Source organism: Balaenoptera ricei, chromosome 2 (genome assembly GCF_028023285.1).
Source record: "Balaenoptera ricei isolate mBalRic1 chromosome 2, mBalRic1.hap2, whole genome shotgun sequence".
NCBI classification, from domain to species: Eukaryota; Metazoa; Chordata; class Mammalia; order Artiodactyla; family Balaenopteridae; genus Balaenoptera; species Balaenoptera ricei.
Genome location: NC_082640.1, coordinates 147,803,908 through 147,824,290, shown reverse-complemented (window position 1 = coordinate 147,824,290; position 20,383 = coordinate 147,803,908). Strand labels below are relative to the sequence as shown.

Genomic DNA, 20,383 nt, shown 5'->3' with positions numbered 1-20,383 from the left:
TGAGCCCTGGTCTGGGAAGATCCCACATGCCATGGAGCAACTGGGCCCGTGAGCCACAATTACTGAGCCTGCGCGTCTGGAGCCTGTGCTCCGCAACAAGAGAGGCTGCAATAATGAGAGGCCCGTGCACCGCGATGAAGAGTAGCCCCCACTTGCCGCAACTAGAGAAAGCCCTCGTACAGACACGAAGACCCAACACAGCCATAAATTAATTAATTAATTAATTAATTAATTTAAAAAAAAACTTCCCTCTTAGAACTACTTTTGCTGCATCCCATAGGTTTTGGATCGTCATGTCTTTATTGTCATTTGTCTCTAGGTTTTTTTGATTTCCTCTTTGATTTCTTCAGTGATCTCTTGGTTATTTAGTAATGTATTGTTTAGCCTCCATGTGTTTGTGTTTTTTACATTTTTTTCCCTGTAATTCATTTCTAATCTCATAGCATTGTGGTCAGAAAAGATGCTTGATATGATTTCAATTTTCTTAAATTTACTGAGGCTTGATTTGTGACCCAAGATGTGATCTATCCTGGAGAATGTTCTGTGCACACTTGAGAAGAAAGTGTAATCTGCTGGTTTTGGATGGAATGTCCTATAAATATCAATTAAATCTATCTGGTCTATTGTGTCATTTAAAGCTTCTGTTTCCTTATTTATTTTCATTTTGGATGATCTGTCCATTGGTGTAAGTGAGGTGTTAAAAGTCCCCCACTATTATTGTGTTACTGTCGATTTCCTCTTTTATAGCTGTTAGTAGTTGCCTTATGTATTGAGGTGCTCCTATGTTTGGTGCATATATATTTATAATTGTTATATCTTCTTCTTGGATTGATCCCTTGATCATTATGTAGTGTCCTTCCTTGTCTCTTGTAACATTCTTTATTTTAAAATCTATTTTATCTGATATGAGTACTGCTACTCCAGCTTTCTTTTGATTTTCATTTGCACGGAATATCTTTTTCCATCCCCTCACTTTCAGCCTGTATGTGTCCCTAGGTCCGAAGTGGGTCTCTTGTAGACAGCATATAGATGGGTCTTGTTTTTGTATCCATTCAGCAAGCCTGTGTTTTTTGGTTTGAACATTTAATCCATTCATGTTTAAGGTAATTATCAATATGTATGTTCCTGTTATCATTTTCTTAATTGTTTTGGGTTTGTTTTTGTAGGTCCTATTCTTCTCTTGTGTTTCCCACTTAGAGAAGTTCCTTTAGCATTTGTTGTAGAGCTGGTTTGGTGGTGCTGAATTCTCTTAGCTTTTGCTTGTCTATAAAGCTTTTGATTTCTCCATCGAAGCTGAATGAGATCCTTGCCGGGTAGAGTAATCTTGGTTGTAGGTTCTTCCCGTTCATCACTTTAAGTATATCATGCCACTCCCTTCTGGCTTGTAGAGTTTCTGCTGAGAAATCAGCTGTTAACCTTATGGGAGTTCCCTTGTATGTTATTTGTCGTTTTTCCCTTGCTGCTTTCAATAATTTGTCTTTGTCTTTAATTTTTGCCAATTTGATTACTATGTGTCTCGGCGTGTTTCCCCTTGGATTTATCATGTATGGGACTCGCTGCGCTTCCTGGACTTGGGTGGCTATTTCCTTTCCCATGTTAGGGAAGTTTTCGACTATAATCTCTTGAAATATTTTCTCTGGTCCTTTCCCTCTCTCTTCTCCTTCTGGGACCCCTATAATGCGAATGTTGTTGCGTTTAATGTTGTCCCAGAGGTCTCTTAGGCTGTCTTCATTTCTTTTCATTCTTTTTTCTTTATTCTGTTCCACAGCAGTGAATTCCACCATTCTGTCTTCCAGGTCACTTATCCGTTCTTCTGCCTCCGTTATTCTGCTATTGATTCCTTCTAGTGTAGTTTTCATTTCAGTTATTGTATTGTTCATCTCTGTTTGTTCTTTAATTCTTCTAGGTCTTTGTTAAACATTTCTTGCATCTTCTCAATCTTTGCCTCCATTCTTATTCCGAGGTCCTGGATCATCTTCAGTATCATTATTCTGAATTCTTTTTCTGGAAGGTTGCCTATCTCCACTTCATTTAGTTGTTTTTCTGAGGTTTTATCTTGTTCCTTCATCTGGTACATAGCCTTCTGCCTTTTCATCTTGTGTATCTTTCTGTGAATGTGGTTTTTGTTCTACAGGCTGCAGGATTGTAGTTCTTCTTGCTTCTGCTGTCTGCCCTCTGGTGGATGACGCTATCTAATAGGCTTGTGTAAGTTTCCTGATCCACATTATACTCATTGTGCTATTTTCTTTTGTTAAGAAACAACTGTTTCTCGATTATCTTTTCATTTAGTAGTTTAGATTGAGACACCAGATCAGGATATGATTTCCTCCGTCCAACAAAGTTTATATCTATACTTTCCATAAGTACACAAATACCCATTTGTTCCCCTAAGACAGAATGTGATCATCTCCATCACTCACAAAAGCCACAATCCCAAGTTCATTTCCAAACTGGATGCATATATTACAGCTTTTGAGCCACTGGGCCAGCTCTACATCATACCCTTTGACAAAATGTATTTTGTGGCTCATTTCTCATAAATATAATTTCACTGTACACAACAGACATTGAGTAAATCTACTCTTTTTCTACTCTTTTTCATGGCAAGGAGTTCAACTCTATTTTCACTGGCTTACTGCTGACTAAATTAAGCCCCTATTTCTAAAAAAAATACACAGTGAACCAAAAATGAACAGCTACTTCAGTATGGCTGGCTGCCAATGACATCCTTAAAAGGGAACTAATACAATCCAGTCTCAATTTCAAAAGACCTAATAGGACCGTAGGAAAAATAACATATTAACTTAGTATTAAGCACCATTCATTTCTTACAAAAGAGTAAAGTTCTGTAAACTCAAAATCTAAGAATGCTAAAGTATCAGTTAAAAATGGTAACAACCAAGCCCTAAACATCAGCTAGCTCCTCAATGAGAAGTTCTTCTGAACACTTACCCAAGTCTTCCTAGCATCTGAAGCTCAGGAACTTGTGGTCCACAAGTCTCTATTTGCAGTGGTTGGTATTCATATAGAGCTTCTTCAAGCTTTTGAATGGGTGGTAATGAAATATGTTGACCCTGTTAGAAAAATGAAGGAAAATAATACTTTTTAATATTACTTTCATTTTAATACTTATTTGCAGTCATTTTAAAGATGAGCTAAATTCCTCACATTAAAAATATTACCCATTATTCATTACATTACTGAAACCCATTTTATATAATTAACACATAGTCAGTGACACATGATTTAAAGGAAGAAAACTAAATCCATCATTAAATTAAAATTTAGCCTTAAAGAGTACAGCTGTTAAATGTCAATGGTAGAATTCAGCAAACATATAAGCATAGTCTATTCTCACATTTTCCTATTTTTATTATACAACTTTGACAGTTTTGGTAACCTGTGTTTTGTTGAAAGCTTTAGTTAAGGAAGGACACTAATGAAATTATTCTCTGTAAAGTTTTGCCACATAAATGTCTATTCTCTTAAGTCTTTACAATGGAATTAAACTTACTTAACAAATATGTGTATCTGATGTCTACTTACACACACACACACAAAATGAGGAAATTTTATGCTAAAAATTAAGTTGAATGGAATATCCACGTATTTTTCTGAAAAGAACTACTGGATAAATAAAATAAAAAGACCATACTTGATGAAAAATATACAAAATAAAATGCCACTCAGCCACATAGCACCATTACACTGAGATTTACATATTTATTGTAATCTGAGCACATAATTCTAATTTTTTTAAATCCGTATTTTTTTATATAGTCCATGTTTTCTGATTCTAACTCGAATTCTGTTATTTTTCTTGGTATAGTTCTCATCAGCTTCTCTATGTCCTAACTTTTTAATAAAAACTAGTTCTTACAGTTATTAATTCCAATGTTTTCTAGTTTAAAATTTATTTCTCATTACCTCCCTTAGTTTCCATTACTTAAATTACTAAGTTGGATACATAAAACATTTGTTCTCTTTTATTTAAAGAAAGAAAAAGGTAAAAACCGTAAATTAAAAGTGATACAGTGGGCTTCCCTGGTGGCACAGTGGTTGAGAGTCTGCCTACCGGTGCGGGGGACAGGGGTTCGAGCCCTGGTCTGGGAAGATCCCACATGTCACAGAGCGACTGGGCCCGTGAGCCAAAACTACTGAGCCTGCGCGTCTGGAGCCTGTGCTCTGCAACAAGAGAGGCCGCGATAGTGAGAGGCCCATGTACCGCAATGAAGAGTGGCCCCCGCTCCCCGCAACTAGAGAAAGCCCTTGCACATAAACGAAGACCCAACACAGCTAAAAATAAATAAATAAATAAATAAATTTATAAAGGTGATACAGTGCAACTGAGGCAGTGAGGAACGACCACTGTGGATGTTTGCATATGACTCATGGTTTTTCTCTTCAACAAGTTTAATACCATGTAGCATTATCCTAGCTTGTTTACCATCATATTAATAGCTTCTCTGACACTGTGACCTCAAAACTCCTTCACCAAACTCAGGCAAAGGACTTGAACAGACATTTCTCCAGAGATGTACAAATGGCCAATAAGCACCAAAAAAGATGTTTAACATCACTAGTCATTAGGGAAATGCAAATGAAAACCATGAGGATATAAAATTGCCCCTCAGCATCCCTGAGGGGTCTGGTTCCAAGTTGCCCCAGGGATACCAAAATCCATGGATGCAGAAGTCCTTTATATAAAATGGCATACTAGCACAGTCAGACCTCCCTATCCCCAGATTCCTCATGCCTGGGTTCTGCATCCATGAATTCAACCAAACCCAGACTGAATTTCATGGCTGGTTGAAGCCATGGATGTGGAACCCACAAATACAGAGGGCCCAACTGTAGCACTTAACACCCACAGCTATTTAGGATGGCTATTATCCAAAACAAAAACAAAAACAAAAAACCACATAAAATAACAAGTGTTGGCAAGGATGTGGAGAAACTGGAACTCATGTGCATTGCTGATGGGAATGTAAAATGGTGCAGCTACTATGGAAAACAGACAGCAATTCCTCAAAAGATTACAAGATTAAATATAGGGCTTCCCTGGTGGCGCAGTGGTTGAGAATCTGCCTGCCAATGCAGGGGACACGGGTTCGAGCCCTGGTCTGGGAAGATCCCACATGCCATGGAGCAACTGGGCCCGTGAGCCACAATTACTGAGCCTGCGCGTCTGGAGCCTGTGCTCCGCAACAAGAGAGGCCGCGATGGTGAGAGGCCCGCACACCGCGATGAAGAGTGGTCCCCACTTGCCACAACTAGAGAAAGCCCTTGCACAGAAATGAAGACCCAACACAGTCATAAATTAATTAATTAATTAATTAATTTTTTAAAAAAAGATTAAATATAAAATTACCATATAAGCCAACAACTCCTCTTCTGGGTATACACCCAAAAGTAGTGAAAGGAGGAATTTGAACGGATATTTGTACACCCCTACTCATAGCAGCATTACTCACAATAGCCAAAAGGTAAAAGTAACCCTGTGTCCATCGATGGATAGTGAATAGGGTATTCACACAATGGACTATTATTCAGTCTTAAAAAAGGAAAGAAATCTGATACATGCTAAAACATGGATGAACCTTGAAGACATTATGCTAAGTGAATGAAATAAGCCAGTCACAAAAGGATAAATATTGTATGATTCCAGTTATATGAAGTTCTTAGAGTAGTCAAATTCATAGAGACAGAAAGCAGAATGATGATTGCCAGAGGGTGTGGGGAGGCAGGGGATGAGGCATTACTATTTAAATGAGTACAGAGTTTTAACTGGAGAAGATAAAAAAAATCCTGGAGATGGATGGTGGTGATGGATGTACACCATGAACATACTTCAAAATAGTTAAAATGGTAAAGTTTATGTAATACATATTTTACCACAATTTTTTTAAATGGGTTTTAGCACTTCCCTGATGGCACAGTGGTTAGGAATCTGCCTGCCAGTGCAGGGGACACGGGTTCGAGCCCTGGTCCGGGAAGATTCCCACATGCTGCAGAACAACTAAGCCCGTGCGCCACAACTACTGAACCTGTGCTCTAGAGCCTGTGAGCCACAACTACTGAGCCCACGCACCACAACTAGGTGAATCCCACCTGCCTAGAGCCCATGCTCTGCAACAAGAGAAGCCTCCGCAATTAGAAGCCCGCACACCTCAACAAAGAGTAGCCCCCACTTGCCGCAACTAGAGAAAGCCCGTGTGCAGCAATGAAGACCCAACGCAGCCAAAAATAAAATAAAATTTTAAAAAAATAATAAAAATTCTTGGTGAAAATGAAAAATGTGTCTTTAAAAAAAATTAAAATTAAAAAAATAAAAATGGTTTTAGATACTCTGATTTTCTCATTTACCTGGCTGAAATAATACACATCAAAAACGAGATAAAAGTGAGATTTATGGAAAACTCCATTAACATTATTTTAACCCTTAACCTCCATATGTTTCAGAGCCTTTCTTAATAAACTTGAAACTGTCAAGCTAAATCTTGTACTACCTCTCAGTAATCCAATTTCTGAACAGTGAATCTGAGTACAGAGTATTACACAGGTTAAGAAGGGGCCTGCCTAAGCGGGACATTTTGAGTGGCATTTTGACATCCTTGTTTCAAAGTGTCTTCTTCATAAGTTACTAAGTACTATATTCTCCTGCCACATTATACAAAAAGTCCAGTATTGCTGTCACATTTTTAGGTTAAAAAAAAAAGAAGAAAAAGTAAACTGTAAGAATTTTAAAAGGACACCTATTATATTATAGTTATCCCATAACACAGTAATGCAGATTACTTTGATTACTCCATTTTCATATTACAAATTAGAAAGCAAGACCCAGGAAAGATGATACAAAATGGATAATTCCAAGAGCTGGAATATTTTCCAAGGAAGATAATATTCAAAAAACAGACAGGCTCTCTTAAGTCATTAACGTGGGAATGAGCACATTAAAAGTAATCATTCCCTAAATAGCAACAATGATGCCCAAGTTAAAAGTTATGATGTCATATAATCCAAAGTCTTGTCTGCAAGTTTGTGGGTACATAAAAGATCATATAATAATAATAGCTAACATTATTTACTCAGTGCCAGGCACTGGTCTAAAGGCTTTTAATGTATTATTTCTTTAGTATTAACAATAGTTTTATGAGATAAATACTATCATCCCTACTTTACAAATGAGGAACAGGGGCTTAGATATGTGACTTAGCAAGGTCACACTGTAGGTAATGCCAGGTTGAGGATTAAAAGCCAAGGGTGTCAGATTCTAAAGCCTGTGTTCTTTTCCCCTAACTTCCTTATTTTATGGATAAAGAAACTAAGACCCCTAAAATATAAATTTCTCCTAAGGTGACATAGTTAGAGTCATATCTCCTAATTCCTGTCTAGTGTGGGCTCTACCATACCACACTGCCTATCAATATCCTATTTTTAGACAATATAATCACAGTTGCTCAATTTAAAAGTCTGATATTAATAAGTCCTAGATTTCTATACAAATTCTAATAATTTAGATATGGTCAAAATGCCATAGGTTCAAAAAGACAAATTTTTTTATAGCATTTAGAGAGAAATAAACATTACTCAGTGGTAATTCTATTTATCATGAGAATGAGAAAACAAAGTTCATAAATGATACACAACCTAGTCTTCTAACATTCAATCTTTTCCCCCCAAAACTGGTGTGAGATAGATGCCAAGTTTCTCAAATCTAAACCTGAGGAAGAATTTACAGTACAAATCACTGACATAATTAAGATTAAAAAAAAAAATCACCAAGAGACCAGCTATCTCAACAAGAAGTCCTATGAGGAAAATGTTAGGGGTTTTTACGTGACTGGAGGCAAAACAGTGTTTAAAAGTTTCTGGATGCAAAATGAAAATGAAAGTGATATTTCTACACAAAACAGTAAGTGTGATATTATTCTAAATTATCAGGAAAAGGAGGATTCAGATTAAAGAAGTCACACTGTATGATGCAATAGTGATATTCAACACCTGAACTAAATTTGACTTGGCACCAAATGATATAGTATAGACTGAAGAGGGCTATAGAAAAATCAAAAGAGAGGAAAAATCAATGAAAGGTGGAAAACTGAAACAGTACAACTTGTGCAAGACCTCAGAGGGCAGACAAAGTCTACAAAAGCAAGGCAATAAAGAAGACAGCAATGTTACTAGAGCAGTATGTGTGTCTTGAGACTATATGAAATAAACAGGAGCAGAGAATGGATATATGGGGAAGTGGGGGCCGAAAGACACTGAATCAGTATGGTACAGCTTACATTACAGCCAGAAAATATTCCAAGACTAATTTGAACTCATATGGTAAAAAATCAGACCCTTCAAAACAATGTCAAAACAAATCTCCATCAAATTACCAAATAAAGGATAAAATGAAAGAATAACACCCAATATGACAAGAGAGTGTGGAGAAAGATGTTCTCATACACTGCTGATAGGAGAGCAAATAATGGAATTGCTTTCTTTATGAAAAACAATTTAGTAAACCTTTAAAGTATTCATATAGCTTAACCCAATAATTCCACTTGAAAGAATTTATAAGAACAAAACAGAAATATACTAATCAAATCTTTATTCAAAAGACTGACCATCACAGTTTATAATTGTGAAAAACCAAAAGGAACATAAATGTTCAGCAATACTGGGAAAATTAAGTAAACATGAGTTCGACTGTAACAGCATGTATGCCATTTAAAATTATGTTCAAAGAGAAATTAATAAACTAGTAAGTGCATAATAAGGATGATCTAAACTATTTTTTAAATCTGCATAAGAAAAAAGCTATAATAAAAACATCAAAATATTAACTGTAGTAATCTCTAGGTGATGAGATTATGATTTATATTTTTATCTTTATGCAGTATTTTCTAATCGGCCAAAATGGGTATAATTTTTATAACCATAAAAAAGATAATAAAAATATACTAGGGACCATACTGAATAACACCATAGGGGAAAAATCAAAAACCATACTATATGACAACTGGCTTGGTCTCTTCAATAAGTCAGTGGCATGAGAAAGAAAAGCAAGAAATGTAGCATGAGATATGAGCTGTTCTAGATTTTAAAAGAATTAAGAGGTTTAATAAATATAACAAGAGTCATTAGCTCAGTAACAATTTAGGAAAGGAAAAAACAGTCATGAGACATTTGGGGGACAACTGATGAAATCTGAATATGGACTGGGTATAAGATTACATTAGAGAATTTTTATTAATTTTGTTTTGTGTGACTATGGCATTATGGTTACATATAAGAATGTCCTACATCAGGGCAGGTCAGAGGGAGATGCAGGTTAAAGAATTTAAAGGTAAAATTTCACAGTAACTGCAATTTACTTCAAAATGGTTCAGAAAAAGATACATATATATGAAGCAAATTAAAGATTACTGAATCTAGGCATTAGGCATACGAATATTCATTGTATGATTTTTCTACTTTGCTCTTTTTGAAATTTTTCATTATAAATAGTTTAAAGATGTATCATGGAATCTTTGTTAGTCTGAAAAGAAAATAGCTAAGCATTTATAGCCGAGAAAATACAATAGTGCTAAAGAAAAAAGAGCCTAGAATCAAGTAGGTCAGCTTTGTAGCTATTTTAGTAATTAGGTTTGAAGATTTGAGTAGTGACTGAGAGGAAGAGAAAAAAAAAAAAGATTATAATTAAAACTGCAAGACTTGGTAGCAATCTGGAATAGCTGAGTTGAATACTAAAATGTGAAAACCAGACAGAGCTGAAGACTAACAGAAACAGGGTAATTGGGAAAGAGAAGGTTTGAGGAGAGAAGATTTTTTTAAAAAAGATAAAACACAGACTGGGAGAAAATACTTGCAAATTACATGCCTTATAGAGAATCTGTATCCAGAACATACACAAAGGACTCTTATAGCTGAATAATTCTTTAAAAAAAACAAAAACCCCAATTTAAAAATGGGCAAAGATTTTAATAGACATTTCACCAAAGAAGATACACATAGGACTAATAAGCACATGAAATGATGTTCAACACCATTAACCTTTAGAAAAATGCAAATTAAAACTACAATGAAATACTACTTCACACCCACTACAACGGCCATAATCAAAGTGTCACTGAGGATGTAGAGAGAAATTACAACCCTTAAACGTTGCTGGTGAGAGTGTACAAAGGTGTGACCACTTTGAAATTAGTTTGGCAGTTTTTCTTAAATTTACAAATAAACTTACTATATGACTTAGTAATTCCACTCAAAGGTATCTACCCAAAAGAAATGAAAACACATGACCAAAGACTTTTATAAGAACAGCAGCATTACTCATGGTAGCCAAATAGTGGAAACAATCTAAATGTCCATCAACTGGTGAATGGATAAGCAAAATGAAGTATATTCATACAATATGAATATGAATTCATTCATTTAATATTCATATGCTGAATACTATTTAGCAACAAAAAGGAATAAAATACTGATACATGCTACAATATATGAACTTCAAAAATTTTATGCTAAAAAAAAGAAGCTAGGCAAAAGACTACATATTGTTTGATTCCATTTATAAGTAATGTCCAGAAAAGGTAAAACTACAGACAGAAAGTACATTAATAATCACTAGGGGCTAGAAGTGTGAATGCAAAGTGACTACAAAGAAGTACAAAAATCACCAAATCATACATTTAAAATGAGTAATTTTTTATAGTAAGTAAACTATATCTCAATAAAGCTGTTTACAAAATAAAGAGTTTAAGATGGTGGTTCAAATCAAATCAATGTTGCTGACTATATATGAAATATCCAAGTAGAAATATTCAGTAAAAGCAGCTAAAAATACAAAATAAACCCAAGAGAAACTTTGCTATTATCATCAACAAAATGATGGGCAAAGTCACGAGAAAAAATAAAATTTGGGGGAGACAAATGTATAAAGAGTGAGATCCTAGTAATGAGTCCTGAATAACACCCACATTAAGTAATTCAACTACATTTTGCTGACTTTCAAAGCCGTAACGCAAAACTGACGCCCTTTCAATTTCTGTTGTCCTTGCCATATAAATAATAAATAAATGAGGCGTTGAGGGTAAAAATGTAGCAAGAAGAGCCACAGCAAATCATGCAACCTTAGATAATATCTACACTCAGGGGGAAAATTGCAGGCAAACTCTACATTCAATAGTATAATTAATGTTTTACTCCCCTAGAATGTAACAAAATGGAGCCCCTGTTTCTCTTCTAAGATATACCTTAGGGCCCTAAGTTATATTTCAATAATTTGCTAGTCAAAAATATAAGCATTTGTGGAAAGAGTTTCCAAAATTCAGCTCATTTCCATATAGAAAAACATAAAAACATTTGAAGAACAATGCAAATGCTGACAAAGGTAATTATACATGGCTGTAATTTTAAGTAATAATTTGAAATATATCTTTAACTTGTCTTACTCAGCAAGCTTCAAGTCTACCATAAAAAAGTTTACAATTTACTGAGATTTATCCGTTAGATAATCTATAGTACACCACAAATATTATCGTTATTCATGTCCCTCAAGTAAAGAAAAAGCACAAACTATCTTTTGTGCTAACTCTAAAATGCAGGATTTAATTCCAAATTAAAAATTATATGATCTAGGTTTCTGGAAGCCATTTAATAAGAGATAAAGTTAACTCTGAAAACAACTGTTACTTTAAAAATCTTCTGGTCACTACGTCAACACACACACACACACACACACGCACAAACTCAGAATGCAGCAAGCCATTTAAAATAACATTAATAAAGAAAATATATTATTTTCTAATTAAAATAACAGCAACAGAAAAGTTAATTAGTAATTATTTATAGGTTGTTGAAATAAGCAATAATGAAAATACCCTTCCATATCAATCAGTATATGATTTTGTTAAGTACCACAGAACAGGCTGTAATTCATAAAGTATTAGCAATTCAGAGTGATGGGTTAAATGATTCTGAAAATCCTTTAACAAAATTTTAAGATTCAGAACTCTCTTAATTTTTATATTTGCTAATAAACTCTGTGTATAAATATCTGTTTAACATCTGTCTCCCCCATTAGACTGCAAGGCCCTGTTGTTCACTGCCATGCCTCACAGCGCAGTACCTGGCACCGAAGAGCTGCTCGGTATTTTGTAGAATGAATGAATAATACAAAGGGGCATGTGAACAGTCATCTGGTGTAGTAGTATGAACATTAGAAAAACAGTAAGATGGAGAGTCAGGTTTCCAAATTCTATACATTTCACAATGCTCTTACTACATGTAAACAATTGGAATTTTGTAATCACATGTACGAGAGTACGTAAGGAATACATCTCCAGATTCTCCACACTTTAATACTGTTTCTTATTCAATAGAGAAAGTCAGTAGATGCTTTTTTTCCCTAGCCTGGAAATGTGCTTTCTAGCCACTTAAGAACTCATTTCAACAAAATTTCAGACAACAAAACATTGTGGTTATTCTGCTGTAATCAACACCCATTCAAAAGACAAATACTGAACACTAACTGTAGCCAAAAACTAAAAAGTACAGCAGTGAACAAAACAGATACAAGCCCCTGCCACCAACAAGCTTATATTCTAGTAGATCACTTTTCAATGAGATTGTTCCTTTTACTTTTATTTTGTTGAATCATCTAAATGCAAAATAAAAACAAACAAACAACAAGACAATGATAGTGGTGACTGTTCTTAAAAAACTGGATCCTCTCACATGTTAAAATTATCAAATCCTATAGAATGTATCACATTGCTAAAGGGAATTAGAAACCAGAATATTTCACTGGTCTCAGAGCATTAAACCAGTACAATTCTACTGATTATTTCCAGGGAAAACATCTACAGGAGACCTTTCAGAAAATCAATTAATGATTTTTGAAATACTGTTTCTATGTCGGTAAATGTCCTAATAATTTAAATATGTGTGTGCACATATGTACATGTGTTTTCTATTTGTACACATGTATGCATCTGTATGTAGATGTGGACATATTTTTAAAATTGTATTTGTGTGCATACTCACACAGTTTTTTAATGGAATAGAGAATACTTAAAAAATACACATGGCACTGCCGTCAAGCTACTGATTCTAGGTAATTTCTTTTGGTAATTCAGTTGTTTTCAATTTATTTTAGGAGCAAGCAGAGCAATTTTTATACTATGCTGTTCTGGTCACTCTAGGGTGATATCAGCCTGTCATCACAGCAACAGCTGCATGGTAACAACTTTCCGGTAGCACATAATTTCATGGTAAGTACAATTCATTTTCCCCCATAGAAATGGCTTTCTCTAATTTCTTTCAAAATTTACAGTAAACAGCGTAAGACAAATGAGGGACAAGACCCTGCATGGTAAGAAGTAACTATATACTTATGCTAACACTGCCTCTAAACTAAAATGAACTGAGGTGATTTTATTTCTCTAAGCTTCATATTCATCAACAACAATGAGGGGGTGGGGGCAAACTGGAGGGTTGGACTAGATGTTCGTCCAGGTCCCATCTGCTACGATTTCATGACCGCAGTGGAAATAAACCACTATCTGATAATGTATGATGAAAATAAAAATAATTTTCCCCAAATTTAATGTAAAACAGCTTGATTCTATATATACTAAAGAAACGGCCAGTGGAAAAAACAATCACTAATTCCCAGATACCCAAGTCTCTACTAGAATCATCAGACTCCATTCCTTTTCTGAATCCATGTTTTGGAATGAGCAGAATATAACTTTTTAAAAAAAATGATTATGGGTTGGTATTTTTAAGCATTCTAACATTGACTTATTCCCACAAATCAGCCTTTATGAGCATTCCTGTTTTTTGAAATACGATGCCTAATAGCTAGATTACCTATTTTTCCCCAAATTTTTCCTTCTCAAAAAAAAAACCAGATTTTTCCAGAATATGAACGAGGATTCATCTTGAATACACTAGGAACAGCACCATATTTTTCTGGCTCTTTACTGACGATCAGTTCCATTTGAATATGTAAGATGCTTTGAAACATCAAAGAAGAATTTCTTTATCTAGTTGGGCTTAAACTTCTTGTTCATTAGAAATCAAATAGTCCTAAAAAAGTTATATCCTCACTTGGCCAAGCCAAGTCTCTGAAACTGTTTCTACATCAAATTGGCCCTGAGAAAACATCATCAAAATCTGTTCACTACAGGGGAATTACTTTAAGTCTTTGTTAACTAAATTCATGTGTAATCTCCTCCCCACCATACACATCATTAGTGTTCAAATTACCACACAGAAAAATGTTCTTTAATAATGCATCAACTCTATTTTAGAACTCATATTGTCACACCAATCTAAACTATTCCTTGAGAAAGAATTTCAAAAATAAAATGTAACATATACAGAAATGTTAAATGTAGGGGAAAAATTAGGAAATAATATCTTTAGAAAAAGATTAATATCGTTAAAGTATGTCGAATATAATAACAACCAAATCCTGCACATTTTTAAAGTTAATTAATTAATTTATTTTTTTGGCCATGCTGTGTGGCTTGCAGGATCTTAGTTCTCCAACCAGGGATTGAACCCGGGCCCCGGCAGTGAAAGCGCCAAGTCCTAACCATTGGACTACCACGGAATTCCCTGAACGTTTTTTTAAAAAAAGCATTTCTATGAATTCCTTTGTATTGATGTAGAACTACTATGGCTTATGTAGAAACTAAATGCAACAATATATTTGTGGACACGTGCAATTAGTTTTCAGAAAGCCCAGGGTTCCAAACTATAGGTGAACATTAAATATAAAAGGAATAACATTTTCTCCCTCTGATGTAACGTGTTTTGACTATAATTATGTATACAAACTTCTCTCCTCCATGATACAAAAATAAAGACAGAAAAGGAACTAAGTTAGTCTTCGCTGCCTTAAATAGTTCTATACCTAACACATCCAAGAGACATCCAAATGTTATCGAGAAGGATCCTAAGTGATGTGACTGATTTAAGTTCAACACAGCTATAACAATGAAGTCACACCTTGCACAGGAGTTAAACTCGGTTCTAAAGTCAGAGTAAGGCAAAAACTGGTCAAAATAACCCCTCAAAAATCCTTTAAATAGCCCATAAAGTATACTGTACATTGTTCTGCGCATATTATAATCTCTTTATATAAATCCAACTCAGCTAGTTTTTCCTCCAGCATTAGAATAGATTACTGTTTGTTCTGTGGAACACCAGATAAAGTACTTGTCTTGCTTTTAGCAACTTTGTTGTTTCAAAAACATTTTTTACTGGGGGAAGAGAGGAATTCTTTGCTAGTTTTCTCCCTCGTTCGGTGTTTTCAACTTTAGGTGAATTCAAATAAGTTAAATGTACATATGATATGACTCTGCTGAACATGACAGATATTTGAATGTTCATTCAATTGAATTCATAGACAAAAATGACATTTGAGATGGGCTATGAAGGCTGATGAGGCTGAAATGGAGGGAAAGGAAGAGTATTTCTAGTGAAAAGAATTTTATTACCAAGAACAGCTTCAGTGCGGTAGTGAAAATAGGAGCCAGAATACAAATGATAGAAGAAAGAATGGGAGTTGAGAAGTAGAAACACTGAATAAACTTGATTATTATTTTCATCGAATTCTAAGATAAAATAAAAATAGGGAGATATGGCATTAGCTTAAAGAAAAAGTAGGATCCAAGAAAAAGATTCTGTTTATCTTGTTTGGTTTTGTTGTCCTAGGTTTTATTTTTCCTTGAGGACTGATAAATGAGGCAGTGTTGAAAAGTATTATTTTTACATTCTTTCTCTGATGCTTGTCTTGCTACTGAACTACCATTTGTGGCCAAGAGGACAGAGCGTCCAGCAAATCATAACTGTTTCTATAAAAAGATCAGAAAAGAAAAACATCAAGGAGACTATTTGGTGAGACAAAATCTACCTCGTTAAAAGAGTCTGCACTAATTTTAAGAAAAACAGCATTTACCAGCAATTTTACAAACTTTTCAGGCATATAGCATTTTAGCTCATTTACTTTTAGTAATTGCAAAAATAGTTTCCAAAAAAGAATTCTTACCTTGGTACTTTAAGTGAACTTTTAGTTAACCATCAATAACAACAACTTACACATAAGTCTAAATTTTTGAATATGATAAAATATGAAAATTGCTTTATATAATTTTCTACAAATATTACTATTATGATATAAGCAAAACAAAAAATATCACATAATATTAGTAGTATTTTGAAGCAGAAATATTCTTCAGTGAAAAGGTAGCAGAAAGCTTCTTTACACCATAATAGAGACTGAATAATTCAAGAAATCATATTTTATTTAGATATAAACCCTCTGTGCCTAGTACAGTGCTTGGTACATATTTAGGAATGTTTGTTTCATGAATGAGCAAATGTTTTATAATGATCCACAGTATCCCACTCACTCCAATCCTCTAATCCAAGCCATCCCCCCAAAAAACTACATAACAAATATGGTTCTATTTGAGGTCATTTAACTACAGAATGAGTAGTTATTGTGCTATTCCCACTGTAGAAAATAAACAGCTAAGCCAAACTATACTGACTTTATCCTTCTTCTGTCCTAAAAGGAAACAACAAATACTAGGAATACCTTAACCATCCCAATCTGCCTTCCCCAAACACATATCACCACTACCACCTTTACAAAACCACCATGTAATTAGATCTAGACTGTAAATGTAGAATAGGATAGAATATTTAGGATTCTCTGATTCCCTTACAATTTCGCATAAATTGTCTTTTACTAAAGTCATGCAGATATAGAATGTTATTACTTAACAGTGGGATTCCACACAAAGGACACGGAAATATTTACTGAACATCTACTGTATGCCATGTACTATGCTAGTCCCTATCCATACAGTTGAGGTAAGTATTATTTTGTTTATGTTACAGGAAAAGAAACTCATGTTCTCCAAGGCCAAGTAACCTACCCAGGTTTTAAGCCCTATACTGCCAGAATTCACCAAGCACTTTCTTATTACAGGACTATGGTATTAAAATTGATTTATCTGAACATTTAGTGGATGTTAGGCACTAGTGAACGGATGATAGAAAGGATACACCACCAGAACTGATTCTACTTTGAAGCATTCAGCAATATATATTTATATTTATTAAACGTAAATTAGGAAATGCTCATTTGTTTTAAAAATGTTAGTATATAAGTGCTTTTTAAATGACAGTTACCCTAGTTCATTAAAACATACAACTCAATTTCTTTTTAGAAAATATTCACATTCAACTTTGCCATAGCACATTTAGATTGATGCAGATTTCACCTGTACTGAGATATGTGTTTCATTCTTCTTAGAAGTTCAGTCTTCTTTTTATAACAAGCAAAAATATTATCTTCCTCAAAAAAATATACAAAGTTGTGGCTTGTCTATGAATCTGTGAAAATTGAATATATTTTGAAATATGAACCAGAAAGACTACTTCAGCTAGAAAGAATTCCTAGCAATGTAGAGGTAAGCTACCTTCCTAGAAAGTTGACTTAATAACCAAATCTTTAAATCACATTTTACTACACTTTAACAGATCATTTTTCATAATTGACAGACATGTTTTATGTTTATGATATGAATTACAAAAGCAATGCAGAAAAAATCATAATCTTGGTAAATTTTTCATCTGAGAACATTATGTGTTCACCAAGCATAAAAATGGTTCCACAAATACAGGAGTACACAGACTATCACATAATTTGTTTTCTTTTCTTAAAATTAAAAAAACTAACTTTATTTTATAACCTTCATAAATAAATACATAAATATACACATAAATAAATAAATGAGAGGTACATTTAGTAAAACAGTGCCCTAGAAGACAAAGAAAGCAATTAGTATGGGAGACTTTAATGAACACAGCTTTAAAGCCCTTCTGGAAATTACAGGCTGAATAAAAGCACTAACATTCTACCAGTTGCTGAGACAGGTGCTACTGACAGTCAGCTGCATTTGCTGAAGCATATTCTAAAGATTACTAATTAATCTCTATACTGAAACCAATGGCTGCCTGCCATTTTGATCACCACTTTTTTTTTAAAAAAAGCAAAAGAAATAGTCGCTATATGACCAAACACAACTCTAAGTAAAACACAACTCTAAGTAAGCTCTGCATCTACTTAATTACTTAGTTACATTATTTTCTGGTGTTCTTTATTCTAAATCCAAAACTTCTACAGGTTGGACTCATGGGTCTTATAGTCTCTCCTCTTATTATTTCTGAGTTATTTCTACTTACCACAAAAAATATGAAAGTATTTGTGAGATAATGGGGAGAAGAGTCTTTCTTTGTTGTTAATTTTGAATCTTTTCGATCCTAAGTTCAGGAGAATATGACTCATGGAGGCATTCTCCTTTAGACCAAATCTGCCTTTTCATTAGAACTTACCCACACTCCCCTTTCCCAGCTCCCAACACACACACACACACACACACACACACACACACACACACACACCTGAATACTCTGTTCTACCACCATAATATCCTACCTTTATCTTATGAACTCTGTTCAAAGCACTGCTCAGAATTTAGCAAACATTAAAATAGTTAATGTTTCCAAGTCTGGGCAATTATTATAAAAGTGATTCTGCAGTTCTTTTAAAATACGCTGGGACAAGGTGCCAAAGAAAGTGTTTTAAATCCATTTGAAAACATATAAACATATATAGATAAAGTGAAAAATGTATGTGAGGGTTCTTTTTGTGATTTTCCATCCTTTTAATGTTTCAAGTTAACATTGATCCTTGAGTCTTAAGTAACACTATCTGTTCTACATGTTTTTAAAGTTGCTTTCATTCAACTGTACATGCCTGTGACCTCCACAATGACCTCTACAAAAGCAGTTGTGCACTTTACTGTGGTGCAAATCCTCACAGACAAGTTGAACCTGTTCTTTTTGGCACTGAGCCCTTGCGCTGAACACACAGCTGAGATTTATTATAAAAGGGGAACTAAGGGGCATTATTGCACAACATTTATCCTTCACATACAGCCAAGTATAATCTTTTACAACCTTTGAGAGCTCTTAAATAAATAGATCTTCCCTTAATTGCATAAGGAGTTTCTTATTTGTCACCAATCATATGGCATATTGAGATTCATTTTACATTAGGAAAAAGCTAGCACACAAAACATACGTACTAAAAGTTGTTAAAGTTAGTCTCTTAATATTTATTCAAAAATAATAATACTTTGAATACTCAGACCTAAGGATAATTGCCTACCTTGCTGTTTTTAGCAATGTCAATGCTGCAAAATAATAAACACCTGTCTTCAAGGAGCTATACTTTAAGAAAATAGGTTTAAAAAAATCTTCCTACAGCACTCCTATGAGTCTTTTAAAAACATTTCAGAGAAAATATTAACCTTTACTTATACACTGTTTTGTGTTTTCTTTTTAATTTCAAAGTTCAATTTTAATTAGCTTTCCCATAGCATTTTAAAAACAGTTTCCATTTCTAAAGAATTTTGAACTGAGCTATGATACACATGACTGCAACTAGTATACTTCCTCACTTCAAGAGCAGATTGATACCCTGGGGGAAAGAGGAATTTCATGAGTTCTAAGAAGTATCTCTTATAACAGGAATTACCACACCATTTACATTAATTCTTCAGGATTTGCTAATTGATCTATCATCAAGACTTGCATGTTGAAAACAAAGAAACTACTATAACCTCAAAAGTATTCTATCTTGAAAGTCAGGTTCAAACTAGCTTATCAGCTAACTGCTCAAAATAAAGGAAACTAAAATATGTTGATTCAGGTGAATATTTCCTTGCTCTAAATTCTTCTAATTTATTTTATTACTATTAAGTGTACAAACAATTGGGGAAAATGCCTGTAGACTTATGGGGGCGGGGGGCAGGGTGTATTGTTTAATGGACACAGAATTTCAGTTTTACAAGATGAAAAAAATTATGGAGATTGATTGTAGTGTTGGTAGCACAACAATATGAATATATTTAATACTACTGAACTGTACACTTAGAAACAGTTAATATGGTAAATCTTATGTATGTGTATCTTACCAGAATAAATTTTTTTAATTTAAAAGATAAAATCATAATTTTTTTAAAGATTGATGAATGAATTGATTTTTTTAATGGTGAAAAAAATCTAATGTTACATTTTTAGCAATCAGGGATACACAGTGAACAAAACAGACATGTTCACAGATGATACCAAATACATTCTGTAATGACAAAATAACAAGAGTTAAATAAGAAATTTCTTTCATTAAAATTAAACATTTTAAGCAACACATTTATATTGCTCCAGACCTAAGAAAAGATGTTTTAAACAATTTGTCTCTCTAATACTCTCTCCCTTTGTCTAGCGAATACAAGTAGAA

General features: G+C 34.1%; 1 protein-coding gene across 6 annotated transcripts in view; it reads right to left on the bottom strand.

Moving 5' to 3' along the window:
- Positions 1–20,383, bottom strand: part of MNAT1 (MNAT1 component of CDK activating kinase) — a 225,492-nt gene that overhangs the window by 97,705 nt on the left and 107,404 nt on the right. For all 6 annotated transcript variants that reach the window (XM_059914352.1, XM_059914354.1, XM_059914353.1 and 3 more), the window contains exon 7: positions 2,953–3,074. In XM_059914352.1, coding sequence (XP_059770335.1) covers positions 2,953–3,074 — 122 coding nt within the window. The remainder of the gene's footprint in view (positions 1–2,952; positions 3,075–20,383) is intronic.